Source organism: Apteryx rowi, unplaced genomic scaffold (assembly GCF_003343035.1).
Source record: "Apteryx rowi isolate R43461 unplaced genomic scaffold, aptRow1 scaffold_433, whole genome shotgun sequence".
In the NCBI taxonomy this organism is placed as follows: Eukaryota; Metazoa; Chordata; class Aves; order Apterygiformes; family Apterygidae; genus Apteryx; species Apteryx rowi.
In genome coordinates, this window is record NW_020450687.1 from 477,011 (window position 1) to 493,271 (window position 16,261).

Sequence of the window (16,261 nt, forward strand, 5' to 3'; positions counted from 1 at the left end):
GCCCCGGCGCCGCGGCGGCGGTTACCTCCGCAGGCGCTCAGCGGCGGGCCGCGCTGCCGCTGCCCCGCGGCCTCCCCATGGCGGCGCCCCCCGGGCCGGGTCGCTCTAAGCCGCCGCTCGCCTCCCCTCACCACTCCACGGGCAGCGGCGAGCCAGCGACACCTCTACGCCGCCGGCGTAGGCTCCGCGCGCACCCATGCGCCCCCCGCCACGCCGCCGGCGCAAGCGCCCTTCCTGAATACCAACTCCGAAGCTTAGAGGCCCGGCGGAGCTGAGCGCAAGCGCAGCCGAAGGGAGGGTGGTGGCACAACGTCGTTGGCGTAAAGCGCGTTCGAGAATAGGCGGCTTGAGGCGAGCGAAGGGCCGGGGCGGGAGGGGTGGGCGGGAGCGCGGCTTTGCGGCAGCGGGTGGTGCTTTACGGCAGCAGCGCGCTTGGCGGCTACCGGCGGGGGTGTTCCCTTAACTCCTTGTTGCCCGGCGGTGCCGGACAGCGCCGGTTACACCGCCCCCTGCAGGGGCAGCGCCTGCAGGGGACAGGCCGCTCCATAGGGGACAGCTCCCATATAGGTCCAGCCCCCTATAGGGGACAGGCCACTCTATAGGGGACAGCTCCCATATAGGTCCAGCCCCCTATAGGGGACAGGCCACTCTATAGGGCGCAGCTCCCCTATAGGGGACAGGCTGCTTCATAGGGGACAGCTCCCCCCCCACAGGGGACAGGCCCCACTATAGGGTATAGCTCACCCATAGGTACAGCCCACCCAGGGGACAGGCCCCTCTATGGGGTACAGGTCCCACTACGGGATATAGCTCCCCTATAGCAGACAGGTCCCACAGGGGTACAGCCCCCTATAGGGGACAGGCCCCACTACGGGGCACAGTCCCAGTGTAGGACACAGTCCCCAGTATGGGGTACAGCCCCACTATAGGGCACAGGTCCCAGCATGGGGTAAAGTCCCCTATAGGGGACAGTCCCCAGCATGGGAACCGGCCCCATCGTGGGGCACCCCACTCTCCGGGGTGTTGCCCCCATATAGCGGACCGGCTGTGGCCCCGAGCGCCTTCACCGCTGACACGGGTCAGTGTCCGAGCGTGGCTCATCCCGGCAGGCAGCAGGATTCCCACTGCGGGAGCTGCCCCGGCCATAAACCTCTTTAGAAGCAATCTAAGGGATTGGGCTTAGCGCCAGTGCTGGCATTTGCCACAGCCCTGCTCCCCCCTACCCCCCCCCCCCCCCGGCTCTTTGCGTCCAGTTACATAAAGCTGCGTTAGGGACTGGCCTTCAAATCTTTTGGAAGGGGAAACGGATTTGCTTGCCTGCGAGGGAGAGACGCAGCGGGGGGTACGTGGGGCACGAGAGGGGCAGAGTCGCTGCGTGCAACGTCGTGCGGGGTTTTCCCCCGGTGGGTGAGGCGACACGGCCTCCTCCCCGCCGCCCCCAAACACCCAGGGGCGAGAGGCCGGGATGGGGGAGCAGAGAGCGGAGCAAGAGCCGAGCGTGTTTGTGTGCGCACGTGGCCGGAAAACCCTTAATCCAAGTCCTCGGGAAGGACTGAGGAGTGACCGATGCTTTCAAGTTGCCCCCGTCTCCGCTGAGCCGTAACCCTCGGGCCGCGAAAGTGAGTGAGAAACCCTCATCCGAGGAATTGTTCTGCTGTGACCGGCTGCTGGAGAAAAACCTCTCTGCTGGGCACTTTGGTGGTTTGAGAGGCATAAAGAGTTTGCAAGGGGGATTAGTGCCTTCCCTCCGAAATTCCTGAAGGGAGCTGGAGCTGTTTGGGGCTGCAGGGCTGAGCTCAACCAGGAAAAATATTTAACAAATGATCCTAATGCAAATGGAAAAACAGAGGCAAGCAGACAGAGGAAAATACGCTCCCTGGCCTGGAAATTTATGGGAGCCCCAGAGCCAGGGAACGGAGACGTGAGGCTGCGGGTGGCTGCCGCTGTCCTTCCCCGTCTGATGCAAACCCCGGCTCCGAAGAACGGCCGGCAATGGGGGATCGAACATGGGGTGGAAGATCTGGGGGAGGGAGGGATCTGCCGATGGGCTTCCCTCGGGCAGAGCCCGGAGCTGGATGGGAACAGCCGAGCGCCTGGTGGGACTCCAGTATCACACCTAGGGCCAGCTGGATGCAGGAGAAGATGGATCAAGCTCCGGCTAGATCTCCGTTATCCCTTAATGACTGACGTCACTTTAAATACACGGAGGGCAGGAATTTTACAGGCCCTTAAGCCTTTTCAGAGCAGCCTGCCGCCGACTTGCAGCACCCGCTCGCACCGCCGACGGCGTCTTTGGAAGCTCTCCCTAAAGCCCCGCTCGGCCGGCTGCCGATGGCAGGCGCGTTTCGTTGGGCAACGCACCCCCGCCGACAAGCAGAGCAGGTTCGGCAGGCCGGCACCGTCCTGCTTCCAGGGGGTAATGCCTATAAATAACTATGGATCCAACACCCCGGAGCAAGAACTGCTTGCGCTGCTGTTGAGGTGGAGCAAGGGAGCTCCCGTCGGGATTTTAACGGGCCGGAGGTTCAGGCTGGTGGGAAGGTGCTGAGACTGGAGGCCAGATGAGCCCTCAATCCCCAGTGTCATCTTAGAAATCCTTTCACTTCCTCCGGTTTGGACTTACTGTAAAATTGGGACCTGTTTTCCCTGGAGGAAAATAAACCACAAGAGTTTCCCCCAAGTGTTTGGGTGTGTTAAGCTTTCGCCTCTCTGAGCGCTGATGGTTTAATCGCTGCCATCGGAAATGGTTTGGCTGCGGCCGATTCCGCCGCTCTGAAACCAAGGGGCTGCAAAGCGGCAGCCCTGCTCGGCCTCCCTCTTTCCAGCGTGAGGCTGCAACGTGCCGCGCTAGACGCTCGCGAGCCTTGCTCGGGGATGAGCACCATGGAAACAACGGTAATATTCCGATAAATAATTCAGCCATAAAAAGTCTCTCCTTGCGCTCACTTGGTAAAGGAGGGCGCAGCCGGGAGAACCGCTTTCTCCTGTCCATGGCGTGAGAACCGTCCCTGTTGGAGCCTTTCAAATAGTATTGGATATCAAGAGCTTTTTAAGGGTTTTTTACTCTCACCTTGATGGCATAGGTCAGATTCGCCCAGAAATATTTGCAGCCAGTGGCCAAGGGAGCTTGTGCGAGCTCAGGGAGGAAGCAGGTCTTCACCCGCCACCATCGCTCCAGATATCCATTTCATCTTTTCCACTCAGTGGAATCAATCCTTCCTCATTTCTAGGGAACTGTTGAGATTTTTCTCTCAAAACTTGGTTTTGCTGATGAACCAAGCCAGCATTTATCTAAATTATTTTTTCCCCATAAGCATTTCTAGAAGAAACTGTTACGATTTAGGAGGATTTGGAGAATAAAGCAAGCTCCTCCATAAGCGAAACACTGATTTTGCCATCCTGCGGCAGTGCTGTTTGGGGGCTTCGCGTGCCCCTTGCATCACACGATGGTGCATTACTTCCACTGCCATTTTACAAGGATGCAGAGGTGCCGGTATCTGCATCCCATACTGGAGATGGGGATCAAGTTGTTCCCAAAATACCCGGCTGGGCAGCAGCAGAGCTGGGAGCAGAGCCAAGGTGCTGAGCCCTGGCCAGGGGTTGGACCCGGGGTGATTGGAGCCCCAGGAGGAGGGAGCTGGGGGACGCGGGCACCCATGGGCGAGCGGCTGCTTCGCTCCGGCCCCTCCGGGCTGAGGCTGCCGCCTTCAAACCAAACTCGAGGGGCTAAGAGCGTTGCCTGCGCGCAGCCTGGCCCCGACCTCCCCGCACACACAGGCAGGGGACAGAGTCCGGCCACCAGACCGAAGTCCAGGGCTTGGACAAGCCTGCTTCCCGCGCTCGCGGGGTAAGAGCGGCATCTCGGGCCTGCCAGCAAAGCCCTTCTCCCCCTATTTATAGTCCCACCACCCCACTGGATCCCAGCTCCTTTCCCCCCTCCCGGGCCAACGTGCGAGTCCGCCGCAGTGATTTACAGCTCTGCTTCCTCGGGGGCCGGCAGCTCTCCGGCAGCGCGGGGGGAAGAAGCACACGCGTCGTTCAGACATTCGGCTCGAGAATTTAACCCACCTTCCAGCGCGGGAGACGGGGAAAGCAAACAGTTTTGATTTTATTTAGCTCGAATCTCCAGCGTGCCGTAACTCAGCAGTGAACACGCAGCGTGCCAAGCGCAGCCTGCGGAGATCGATACAACCCCGTGCTACGGGAGCAGCTCAGCGGCAGCACGTTAGTCAGAAAAGCCAAGGGATTTCTGCTGGGAAAGCATCCAGCCAGTAGCCCTGCCTTCCTCCCGAGGGCACAAGTTAATTAGGGCTAATTCGCGAGCAGACAACACAAAATCCACCGCTCTACACAACAGGCGGGAGAAGCGAGCTGCTCAGGGGCGCGCAGATGTAACCTTTCCGCCGCGGAGGGTTCGCGCTCAGGAAACGGCGCTGAAGCTGCAGAAAAGCGTCAAGTGTCAGACAAAAAAAAGGAAGAAAAAAAAAAGAAAAGAATAAAAAAGCAAGGCAACCGGCCAAGCGGTCTGACCGATACACCCAGCTGGGCAGAAATACAATGGGAAAAGCGCCGTTCCCCCAGTGCCGGGAGGCTGGTCCTTTCCGGGAGCTCTAGATCGCTGTGTTTTAACACTTCTATAAAACAGCCGAGGGTGGAGAGACGCGTTGGGGGTGCAGGCAACCAGCAGGGCCCTAAATGCTATTTAATACCTACAAAGCATCGCCTACACCCTTCTATCCAGTCCCGCTGCCTCGCTGAATTTTGCTCTGGGACCAGCAAGTCGAAGCTCCTACTGACTTTCCGAGGGCTCAGCGCAGCCCCGAGTAAATGTATTACACAGTATTTATAGATGAAGGTAACCTCCAGCTCCCCGATAGATGCTCCGAGCGAAGCCGCTCCAGAAGAAGCCGCCGGTGCGGGAGGGTTTCGCGAGGTTGGGTGCGAGATGCTGATGCTTGGCGGGGGGTTGCCTATCGCAAGGCATCGAGGTTAGCTGCTGTCGCACCAAGCGGCTGCGATGAAAACGGCTCTTTTAGGATTAAACACCTGCTACCAAGTCAACCCAGGGTACAGAGGCAGCATACAGTAATTTGGGGGCCATAAAAATCAGCTACACGCTGAATAAAATGATTCGACTCACCTTGGGTGTCAAAGAGCCTGTTTACCCCAGGGATGACGTTGTCCTCCCAGGCAAGGGAACAGGCAAGTCGGGAGCCGCCTCTGCAAAGGGCTGGGTTGAGCCTCCTGCAGCGCTAAGGAGAGGCCGGAAAACGGAGCTACGCGGGGCTCGGAGAGGCAACGTCCTCGCCGTCACCCGCGCCTCGGGTCCCTTCTCTAGAAAAGGAGGATAATGACGCCCCCCTCGTAAAACACTTATCACCTGCAAGAGTCCAAACCACAGCGTATCGGTCTTGGGCTGGCCCCCAGCAAGAGAACAAGCATCATCCATAAACACGCTGTTTTTCCTAAAGGAGAGGGGGAAAAAAAAAAAAAAGTGGTGGGAGACTTTGGAAGAAAATAGAAATTTCGCCATTTCCCTCTGCCAGATAACTCCTGTTACCTAGGAACAGACACACTTCTCTAATGCGGCCAGTTCTTCTCATCGAGCACAGGATGAGCATTTATTGTCTTGTGATCAGGAGAAAAAAAACAACACAAAAACAAGAAACGGAGCCCCACAAGCGACACGAAACACCGCGCACACACACGCCACACGACAACCGGGAGCCAGGTCTGGATTAACGGTGTTAGGAGTCTTCAAAATCTAATGTAAACATTTAAAACCATACAGAGGAGTCCAAAAAAATAAGCCACAGCCGTTCAGGCAGCATTTTGAGTCAACTCTCTGGAATTACGGTTTTTGGCGCCTAAGAGGATTGGGGAGGGGGGAGCTGATGGGTTATGAGAAACGGCAGATCCCATCCGGAGAGGTTCACTTAAGTTCTTTAGAAATCTCGGCAGAGGGTTGCAACGGGTCCTGGATTTGGTGTCTGGCTCCAGCCTTTTCGGTTCGCCCTTCTCTACGTCAAGCATTTCCCACGCGACCGAAGGCAGGTACCTCAAAACGCAGCCCTGGATCATCAAGGAGGAATAGGAGAAGCGGGATGCCGAGTCCCGTGGCCACACTTCTCCCATCAGCTCCTTTGAAAACTCCGGCCTGACTTAAAAAAAAGACACCAATGACTTTGGAAAAATTTTGGCAAGAGGCTGAGGATGGCCAGAGCACGGAGGGACAGGGCCGGAAGAAGCCTCTTACGGAGGTGCACCACGTTGCGGCTCCCAAGCACGGCCAAGCCAGAGTTTGGCCCCGCTGGATGGAGACACCATTAGCGGCACCTCGCTCCCCCCTAGCGCAATCGTATTTCCAGGGAGTTAATCGACAGGCGGTTCTTTCATCGCTCTCCGACAGCAAGCGACAAAGAACGCTTACAAATTACGCTTGACACAAGACAAAGGCACCTAAAAAAGCTTGACGACGCGACCGGGTCGTACGCTGTTAAGAAGGCTTCAAGCGTTTGCACTTACGAGCACGTTGCACACTTGCGAGCGACATCTCGCCCCGTTAGGAACGCGTTAAATGTCTCGGAGCCAGCGAAAGGCCGGTTCTGCAGCAGCGCGCCAGCGTCGCTCGCAAGCTGAAGTTCAAGGAGGCGCCGAGCTCCGATGAACGTTTGCTTTTGCTTTGGCCCTAATAACAAAGGTGTCATGCAGATTCCAAGCTGTACTTCACGGGGTATTTACAGTATGACACAGAAAAAAGTTAATAGAGCAAATGGGAAGTTTAGTAGGGGGAAAATAGGGGAAGGAACAGTTCTCCTTCCTGAACTAATGCTTTATTAGATAAGGCACGTGTAGAGACAGTTTTCAAAAGATCACTTGCACAACAACTCCATCTCGCTTCGGCAACCTCCCTGACCCTTTCCAGGAGCCAGTTTTGCTTTCCAGTGACTCCGTGTCAACTTGGAGTGACTCCCCCTACACCGTAACACCTTTGGCACCCCATCCTGTGGCCTGCCAGGACGGACAGGCTTTGGGTCTGACCCACAGGGGCGCCCGATGCCTTTCGGGTCTCCGAAGCAGAGCACTTGGTCCTTCACGGGATCACTGGTTGAAATTTTCGGAGCTGAAGAGCCTGAACACTCGCTCCCTATAAAAATAATGGGAGCTGACCTCCCAGTTTTAACAGGTTTTGGGGGAGAAAAAAAAGAAGAAAAAAAAAAAATCACAGCAGGCTCTTAAGGGAGATGAAAGAAATTGCAGCCTTTCCTGCTGGGATCGCTGTAGGACCCGGGGGAATTGGATGGCTCAGCCTACAGGAGTCCTGATGTAAATGCACAGGATGAAAATCAGCTACGAGACTAATGCTAGTTCTCAGGGAAAACAATCCCTCCTTTATCCTCTCTTCAACTGATGCTTGGGGAAAGACGAGAACCTCTCTCCCTGCCCCTACGTGGAAGAAAAGGGCTGCTGGCTACGCAGACACGTACCAGTTCTGCACAGCTAACATCCGTTACCAGGATTAACAAGCTTTCCTTAGTCTATCAGACAACACATTGCAGGCGTTTGGATTTTAACCACATTGGCGCAAATCGGAATTGAATCTAGCAATTGTAACAGAATTACTCCCAAATCACACTGGGGCCCAAGCGCTGAAATCGATAGTTAGCACCTGACTGGCTGGCTGGCAGCCCAGAAAAAAGGGGTTTTCAACAGGGCAAGGAGTATCCAGTAGGGAATTTCTTGGGTCAGCACAAAAATCTTGACGCCCTCTAAGTGGAATTTAAACGGCACAGAAATCTCGTGCTGCCTACCTGTAAAAGGGTGAACGTCACCCAGGCAGCCAGGTCCAAAGCCCAACATCAGTCAGTTTTTCAAGAGGTTCCAGTGGGCTTTGAATCCGGCTTTTAGCGAGCAAACATCAACCGAATGAGATGAATCTGCACCTTTGAAGCACACAGATGCAGCAGAAACTTTTGGCAGCAGGGAAAGCAAGACTCCTAGCACAACAATAGCTCTAGCCAGACAAAGGAGGATTCTCCTGGACTTCACATCTGAACAACACTCACCCGCAGCAAGCGCTGTTCCCTAAAGGATGCGTCACCAGAGAACACAAACAAAAGAGGTTGTAGATTTTACCAATACCTTCAGTATCAGTAGGTACCAAATAATTTAAGTGCTATGTTTCCCTCAGAGTGAAAAATTCCAGATTATTCATCCCAGAAAGTAAACACCAGTCGCTACTAAGGTTCAGATTGCGTTCGTTACAATTACGGACGATTTGGCGGTGTACTGTGCGTTGGATGAAAGCTAAGCAGGGAGGCAGGAGAAGGAGCAATTCTGGTAGTGTTCACCGTCGTGGAGAAGTCAGCCTTTTCCAATGGGATCGCAAGAGGGTTCCCTCAAGCAAGGGCAGTGAACGGTTGGGTTCTTCAGTCTGCGACAAGGCAAATACTGGTAACTGAACACAAAACAAGACTTTCCGATAAGGCCGTGCAGAGCTCTGGAGGTGGCATGGGCTGACAGCACGCATCTTCTGCAGTGATGAGAAGGAGACAAAAAAACCCAAAGGAGTCCCCAAGATGCCTGGGGGAGGGGGTGGGAATGCAAATGATCTTTTCAAATAACAATAATAAAAAGACCAAAAAGAAGAGAATCCAGGCAGTTTGCAGCTGTCGCTGCTTAAGGCCATTGGTTTCCTGGGGGATAGTTGGGCACCGTGGGATACTCTGGCAGGCTGTTTCCAGAAAAATTGTTGTACTGGGCCTCCCTGCTGGGGGGGTTCCTCCACGTGCCGCTATTCCACTCATCCTGAGCTTTCTGAAAGCTCCCGCCAGCCCCTCGGTAGATTTTATGAACCTAATGGATGAACAAGAGAACAAGAGGAAGGTCAGCAACAGGTACCTAGACCTCTTCCTGAGAAGAGCTACAGTCACTCTGGTACTATATCATTTATCTGTTTCTCTCTCTCTTTCTGTAAGGAGCTACATTTCCAAGGAATAAAAGCACTAAAAAAGTAGGAATACAGCAGACAGAGGTGCATGCAGCTAACATCAACCCAGTACTTCAACCCATTTCAGCAACGTGCCTGGGATTCAGGCCGGGGATCCCACCAGCGAGTACAGCAAGGCAGCCAACCCAGAGCAACGTGCTGAAAACTGAAACTGCTGCTTCAGCAGGGCTGAGAATGATGGACTTGGATGTAGTCTAAGAAAAAATGTACAACTGGTACCCATGGGTGTAAAAAGAAACTCTGGTTTAAAAGTCACCCCACCATGCAACACCCAAAAGGACACAGGGCAGTGACACTAATCTTGATGACAAGAGGGCAACAGGCTTCCATGAGCCCGCAATAAATGCCATGGTGGCAACTGCTCTGAGACAGCATTTTGTTGGGCTAATCCCTGGTGCTCTTTTCCCTCTGACCTCTCTCCTCCCCTCCAGTCAATCTACCGAAGCTTTCCATACAGTCTTATCTCGGACAGTGGCTCTCCAAACCCTTTATTCTGCAGACAAATGAAGACCTCTTCCCACCCTGCCATCCAGTTCCCACCACAGCAACCTCAAGATGCTTCACCTTTAGAATTAGTGACCATCCCAATAAGCAGCGAAGCTTGGTTCAACTGCCGTAAATGAACATGGCTACATGAAATGGTGAGAACGTCCAGCTCCAGTCTCCTTGCCTTATTCGGATTTGTCCTCTAGATACTCTTTGAGACATCAACTGACTACACTGAAAAAACCTTTAAAGGCAGTGATGGCTTACAGCGGCTGTTAAGCTGCCTGTTCACATTACTGTGATACGAAGCACAGATACTCCAAGCCAGGGAGACATCTGAAGCACCTACCCTTAAAATGCAGAAGAGCATCGCGACTGCTGACATTGTGAACATAATGGCAGGAAACAGCATGAACACAGCGGCTGCAACATTGGTGCTAAAGAAAGTAACGGCTGCCAACCATCCGCTGGAAAAGACAGAAAGAAAGACACAGTATCATTACAGCTCTTCTTTTCTAAGTATATTTATTATCAGAGAGACTGTTTACTCACACCCAGAAATTACATGAGGCAGTTTTAAAGCTCCTGAAAATGAAAAGAACAATGAAGACGACAGCCAGAACTAAATGCAGCTCAGGTAGGTATTTCTCCAAGATCCCAGACCTAGCTTGCGAGCATCTCTGGCTAATCCTATCTCAGGCCTTAGGGAACAGCCAGATGTGCAGTGAGACTTTAGGGAGAGCATATTTATTCCCAAGATGCTTCGGTTGTGCAAAGGTCTTACATCTAGGGAGCAAAGCTGGGAACGAGGAGCACCAGGGTCCTATGATCTGCATCTCCATTGCCTACGATGGTAATAACCAGAGAGGGAAACTTGGGAGCATCAGCAGTTAAGAAAACAAAATGCTGTACAGAGTGCTAGGACTTTCTATTATTTGTAGCTTCAGCAGGATTTGCTCTCAAGTCTCTAGAGACAGAAAGTTATAATGCCAAACAATTATAACATAATCAGGGACAGACTCTAAAATGCTTTGATTTATTTTAGGACAACTCTCGCAATACTTGCTCTATAGGCCAACAGTGAGTCACCGTTGTGCACCACTCACCGTGTGCTGGGAGTACTTCGAGGGCAGTGCTGAGAAAGGATCAGATGAATTTTGCAATTGTGTGGTTAAATGGCAAAAAGAAACGGACATTACAGGGAGGTGCTAAAAAGAACGAACAGATGAAGATATCTGCCAATACAGGAACTCTTACAATTACTAGCAATGGAAAGAGATAATTTTATCTACTCCAAGTAGATAGAATTATGCCATAGTGGAAACCAGACAGCTTTTTCCATATCATGCTGTACAGACCCCATCAGTTTCTCCAAAGTTCATGGAAACAGAGCAAGTTCCATGCAATTGCAAGTCACAAAAGCCAAGTGCTCAGCTACAGGATGCTAGCAGGGTCACGCTTACCATGCTCCCCATCCAGAGAAACCGATTGCTTGTAGGACCGTGAGAACAAACTGCGCGCCAAAGATGAAGAAAAAGGCCATAAAATTAAACGAGCTGTCCGACCTGGGAAGGAAGAGAGGAAGTTAGGAGGAGACCGGCACCTCGCATTGTTTCACACACGTTTGACTCCATCACATACAAACACAAATGTCGTATTTCAGAAATCAGATCCCTCCACAACTATGTACTTGCAGGACTACTTCTCCTTCCCTGGCAGTGAAAGTGTACAGATTCATGAATCATCAGCACCTAATCTCTTCCAAGAAGCCAGGCTCCTGCAATTGCTCTAACAAAGTAATTACATGTGTGATGACACAGAAGGAGAGGCAGCCTCCTGCGGAAGAAGGAGCGCCTGAATCATTTTTCTGACCAAATATGTGAAGTCAGTGCAGTCTGACACCTGTGCAGCTCAGCCATCAGCTAGCAGGCACAAGGGCGCCTGAACGCTGGCAGGCAGAGCTCGCCCATACGCTAAAAGTCATTATTGAGCACGAAAATCCCAGCTGGAAATGCCTCAGCGGATGTTCGTCATCAAGCTTACGTGCCTACGGTTAATAATCCGGCACTGGGACAACTCAGGAAGAAAAGAAAAAAAAGGTTTCAATGGCCCATAAGAGAGACGCTTGGGTGGTATATCATCTGGGGAAAGGCAGATGTGTGCTTTAGCATCTTCGTAGGCTCCACATCTTTAGGATATGTAGGTTGAGAGGGTCCTGAATATGTGAGGTCCTGTAATTTATGCAAGGGTAACAGGCAGCATGAATATAATCCCAAAGGCAGCGGCTGACCAGACACGTTCACGGCCTCTCCGTCATAGGTGTGCTGGGGCGCAGCGCTGCCTGAGTTACGGCTACGCCAGCGCTGCAGCAGCACATCTTCATCCCGTTAAACCAGCCACGTTGAGGAGCCAGCCTTTCACCGCAAGCCCGCGTGCACCGCTGAAGCTCCCCAAACCTGGTGACCTTTCCTTTTTAATGATACGGATTCTTCCCATTACTGCAGGAACTGGAAGGGTCTGCAATCCACGGAGCAGATTTACAAAGATACTTCAGTAGCTAATGGGGCAGTTTGGTGCAACGGGGAGTTTACAGAAGACCTTCAGCCATTCCCAACTCCTGCTGAAAGTCTGAAAGTATTTTAATGTTTTTATATTTCTGGCCTCTAATGCCTAAAGCTGAGATGAGGGAGGCAGGACTACAGGCTCTAGACAGGTCAATGTCATGGACTCTGGCTAGTTTGAAACATGTGGGAAAACCTCCAGCCGGAGCTGTGCTGCTTTGTGTTCATTTACAGACACTATCTACCTAAATTAGGGGAGGCTCTTACCTTCCATCTTTCAAAAGCTAATTACTTACAGAGACGCTGTGAAAGAAGCTTGCCATCCCTGAGCATCTTCACGATCCTGCCCTTCAAATATCACCTCAGAGTACAGCAACGTGAAAGAAATACTTTTAACATGGACTGTTCGGAGTAGAGCCTATCATAATCCAACTAACAAAGGATTAGGTTCCAGGCTGGGCCTTCAAACAGACTCCTGCGACTAAGACCTGAAAGGGCTGGAGGAGCCTCCGTTTGAAAGGATGTGTGGGAATTAGCAAGGATACACAGAAAAGGTGCTTTCTGATCCAGCTTTCTGGTACAGATTTGCAACAGCTTTGCCCTAGTGCCAAAGCTCTGCAGCTAATTTAATTTTGGATGCAGAGGTATGACGAAGGGTTTATGAAAGCATCCTCGCAGTACATGATGCTGGCATTTAACAGTTGCTTCTTCCCAAAATAAGCATAGCAAGTGGGTCTGACCTAGCTTTCTTGAATCAAGACTATCTGCAATTCCACACAAAATGCTGCTGCCCCACTGCAATGTTTTTCTAGCCTCTCCTACAACTAATGGCAAACTCGGTGATCCCTGGGCTTGCCACTCTGTCCCTAGGGCTTGGTCTTTTTTTGACTGTAGAAGTCTGTATACAGAGTAACCTCAGGGAGCTTTCAGTATTCAGTTGCATAAATGCATATACAAACAACACTAAAGAAATAATTAGAAACAGTCCTTGTGAAGCTCCAAGGAGGTCAGTGAGGAAGAGTAATTCTTCCCAGACTTCAGAATGGAAAATGCTCTTGGAACAGAGCTCTGGTAGGCGCTTGGAGTCCCTCAGGCTTCTGAGCTAGGGATGGGGACAAAATCCCAGCCCCAGAGAGCGAGAGTTCGAAGCTTATATTTTCATGTCTTCTAAACTTTCAGATGAATCCAACCCCACTGCCTTCCATTTCCTTCAGAAATAATCCTCCCCTGTACTCTATAATGCAGTCACTGATGTTTTAAGCACCTCCAGTGAATTAACTGCCCAGTGTTGTTAGTATACAGAGTGTGAATGCAGGAGAGCATTTAAGCAACTAATTTAGGATGTGCTCAACTTCTTTCATAGACAGGGCCCCCATCTGCCAGCTCCCATTTCTATCAGCTGCTTTTGCTGTTTTCTAAATTAACTCATCACTGAAGCTGATGAATAATCAAAATCCAGAGTATTCTGGTAACGGGGGACTGGAGAGCTTCACCTTCAGAGCCCAGACCTCTGGCTCTCGTGCAGGTCCTGCTGAAGACCCACAGCGTGATGCTGAGCAGGTCACTTCTCTCCTGTGCCCTGGTTCCCTACACGAGACTGGAAAAAGCTCGGGTCCTTCACAGCTCTGTTATGCATTAATGTCTGGATAATGCCTTGCGGTTCCCAGCAAGCGTGAGCAAATGCAAATGATTAAAGTAAAAAAAAAAAAAATCTAGGATGGCTTTAAATATCTGTGCAGTTTCAGAAGGACTGGTCCTAAGGAGCTGCTTTTATCTAAAAAGCAAAGCAGCCAAGTTCTGTATCTCGAGACAAAAAACAGGAGAGTTCTCAGCCACTGATAACTTATTAGTCTTCCATCAAAATAAGCCTCAATGAAGCTTTACCAAAATAATATCCCCCTTAAAGCTATGCTGATATTAGGGTATTGCTAAGTCCGAGATATTTAGGTAAAATGTGAACTTCATGCTCACAGAAGTGGCAAACAAGTCAGTGCTGCTGACCTCCAAGTAGGCAAGTGACCCTCAATCCCACATCTAACATTTAAAAGTAGCCCCACTCCTGACGAAAAACGTTTCTAAAATAAACAAGATATTCAGATATCAAGTCCTTAATCTTTATCCCAGACAGGCAGATCTCCACTTCCCAATAACACCACGTCTCTCTCCTAGAGGAAACGGAAACGAAACCACCTTGGGAGCTTCTACTTACCGAAAGGCTTTGTACGCAGGACGGAACCAGCAGATGTAGCCGCAGGGGCTGAACAGAATAAGCCAAAGGATGGCCAAACCAAAATTGACCCCGTAGCCTCCTCCGATCCACCACGCTAGGCACGCAATGATATTCACGGCTAGTGTGATGCAGTAGACTGTAAAGAGGGCAGAGGAGAGAACGTGAGGCTGTGCGGGTTCACATCTTCGGAGAAAAAGGAAATGACTGTCCTGCACTATGATATGACGGGAGCACATTATGGTGGGAAACTCATGCCCAATAAAGCAACCACAACCCGCGCGTTAATGGCAGGGAGCGCTTTTGGCTGTGACCCGAGAAGTCAGCAGCGCAGAAGCACATCCATTTCCAGCGGCTGTGTCACAGCAGAGGGATGAAGAAACCCTTCTGGGGGCCTGCCAAAGGATGGAGAGCCGAGCGGCAACCGCTGCGCCCGACACAGGCAAGATTCGGTCCGTTATTATTATAAACTAAGAGCAAGGGGGTTCAACTCCTGTTTGTAGCAAGACCCTTTTTGGGGGAGGAAAACGGTGTAAAAACACCACCCGGCACACCAGCGTCGAGCAGGCTTAGTCCAATCACAAGCTCTTTTTTGGAGAGCAGGTGGAAGTTCATTCAATTTTTTTTTACAGTAACCTGTATCTGTTAGCACTGCCAAGGAGACACGAGAAGGCAGAGGGTCCAAACACGCACAACACTTCAGTACTGCCTGGTGACGAGGTCACAGCAACTCTTTGGACTCTGGTCCCACTTATTCAGGCAAAATTAACCCCCTGCGTTTCTCTTCTCCCCCGAGAAGTGAATGTGCCCTGACCAGTCCTCGCTTTGCTACGTGCTGCAGCTCCCAGCTCAGCCAGGCTGGCTGCTCCTTCCAGCGACTCCTCTTTCTTTCGCTTTGCACAGACTCACCTCCCTTCCCTCATCTCGGAGGCTGCCGAGCAATTACAACCCTGCACAGTCATAACATAATACCGACAATACAGTCAAGGGAATCTAGTGTTTAAAATTCCCTAACCTGACTGCTTATTCCGACACTTGAATTATGCGAGAGCTGAAATAAAATATTGGCTTACCAAACAGAAAATTCCTTCCTCTTCGGAGTAGCTACCAACAAGGCTTTATATGCCATCTCTTGCATGTATCTTAATATTTGGAGGTGCGGGGGAGGAGGGATTTTAATTATTTAAGTTTCATTTATATGGTAATTAGCTGCACTTTGTCAAATGCTTAGTTTCACAAGTCACTTGCTCTCTAAAAGTTACCTAATAATAAAACATCAAGACAGGAACACCCAAGTTTTAAGGAACTTCTGGTTTTCCTGATGTGTCAGGTAGGAGTTTGTTCTCCAGTAGTGGGAGCTCTGGTACAGGTTTCCCCAAATCACCATCTGTCGTCACAAAATGGTCAAATCCAACTAAAGTAAAAGCATTCAACTTTCTAGCAATGAATTTTGTGCTTCTCTTTTTAAAGTCAGCCTTTTCATGTTTACTGTCTTCCCTCCGTACGGGTCTCTTTCCCTCTCTTCCATCCCCAATAGCCTGGGAGACCCCAAAAGAAAATGTGCAGCAGCTGGAAATTTAAAACGCCTGGTGAAAACGCTAGGTCTCCTCAGCCACACATATGACTAGTTGCCTAAATGGCTGGCGCCTTTCCATCTTTCCACTAACTTGAATGAGGGGCGCTTTGTTTAGAAAGAGTCGCATACAAAGGCAGCTTTACAGCGTGCAACATTTAACTAGTTCGGCTGGAGGGACAAGCAGTTTCTTCAGGCAAGAAAATTACAGAGCTCATTTCAGCGTCTCCAAATAACGGAAGAACAATGAAGTGATAGATTATGCTATTATTTATATACACAAATCTGCCTCATACACACATCCTATACGTCTGGAGTAAAAGCCACGCCATCAAATGCATATTTTGCAGAAAACAAGCTTTCCTTCGATGCGAGGGGTAAATACGAGGACAAGCATTTTGGGA

At 51.1% G+C, this 16,261-nt stretch overlaps 2 protein-coding genes across 9 annotated transcripts in view; both read right to left on the reverse strand.

The window, feature by feature from the left end:
• The window catches only part of CSNK1G2 (casein kinase 1 gamma 2), a 52,173-nt gene extending 51,781 nt beyond the window's left edge, over positions 1-392 (reverse strand). The window contains exon 1 of one of the 5 annotated variants that reach the window (XM_026076528.1): positions 243-392. The gene's annotated coding sequence lies outside the window, so the exon portion shown is untranslated. The other 4 variants (XM_026076521.1, XM_026076525.1, XM_026076523.1 and 1 more) reach the window with 4 other exon arrangements.
• Positions 393-4,082: 3,690 nt separating this feature from the next.
• SCAMP4 (secretory carrier membrane protein 4) overlaps positions 4,083-16,261 on the reverse strand; it is a 20,580-nt gene continuing 8,401 nt past the window's right edge. For 2 of the 4 annotated variants that reach the window (XM_026076531.1, XM_026076529.1), the window contains exons 5-10: positions 14,267-14,423; positions 10,960-11,061; positions 9,846-9,963; positions 5,561-8,856; positions 5,141-5,465; positions 4,083-5,012 (exon numbers count right to left, since the gene is read on the reverse strand). In XM_026076531.1, the coding sequence (XP_025932316.1) occupies positions 8,680-8,856; positions 9,846-9,963; positions 10,960-11,061; positions 14,267-14,423 (554 nt within the window). In that variant the 3' untranslated portion in view covers positions 4,083-5,012; positions 5,141-5,465; positions 5,561-8,679. The remainder of the gene's footprint in view (positions 5,013-5,140; positions 5,466-5,560; positions 8,857-9,845; positions 9,964-10,959; positions 11,062-14,266; positions 14,424-16,261) is intronic. The other 2 variants (XM_026076532.1, XM_026076533.1) reach the window with 2 other exon arrangements.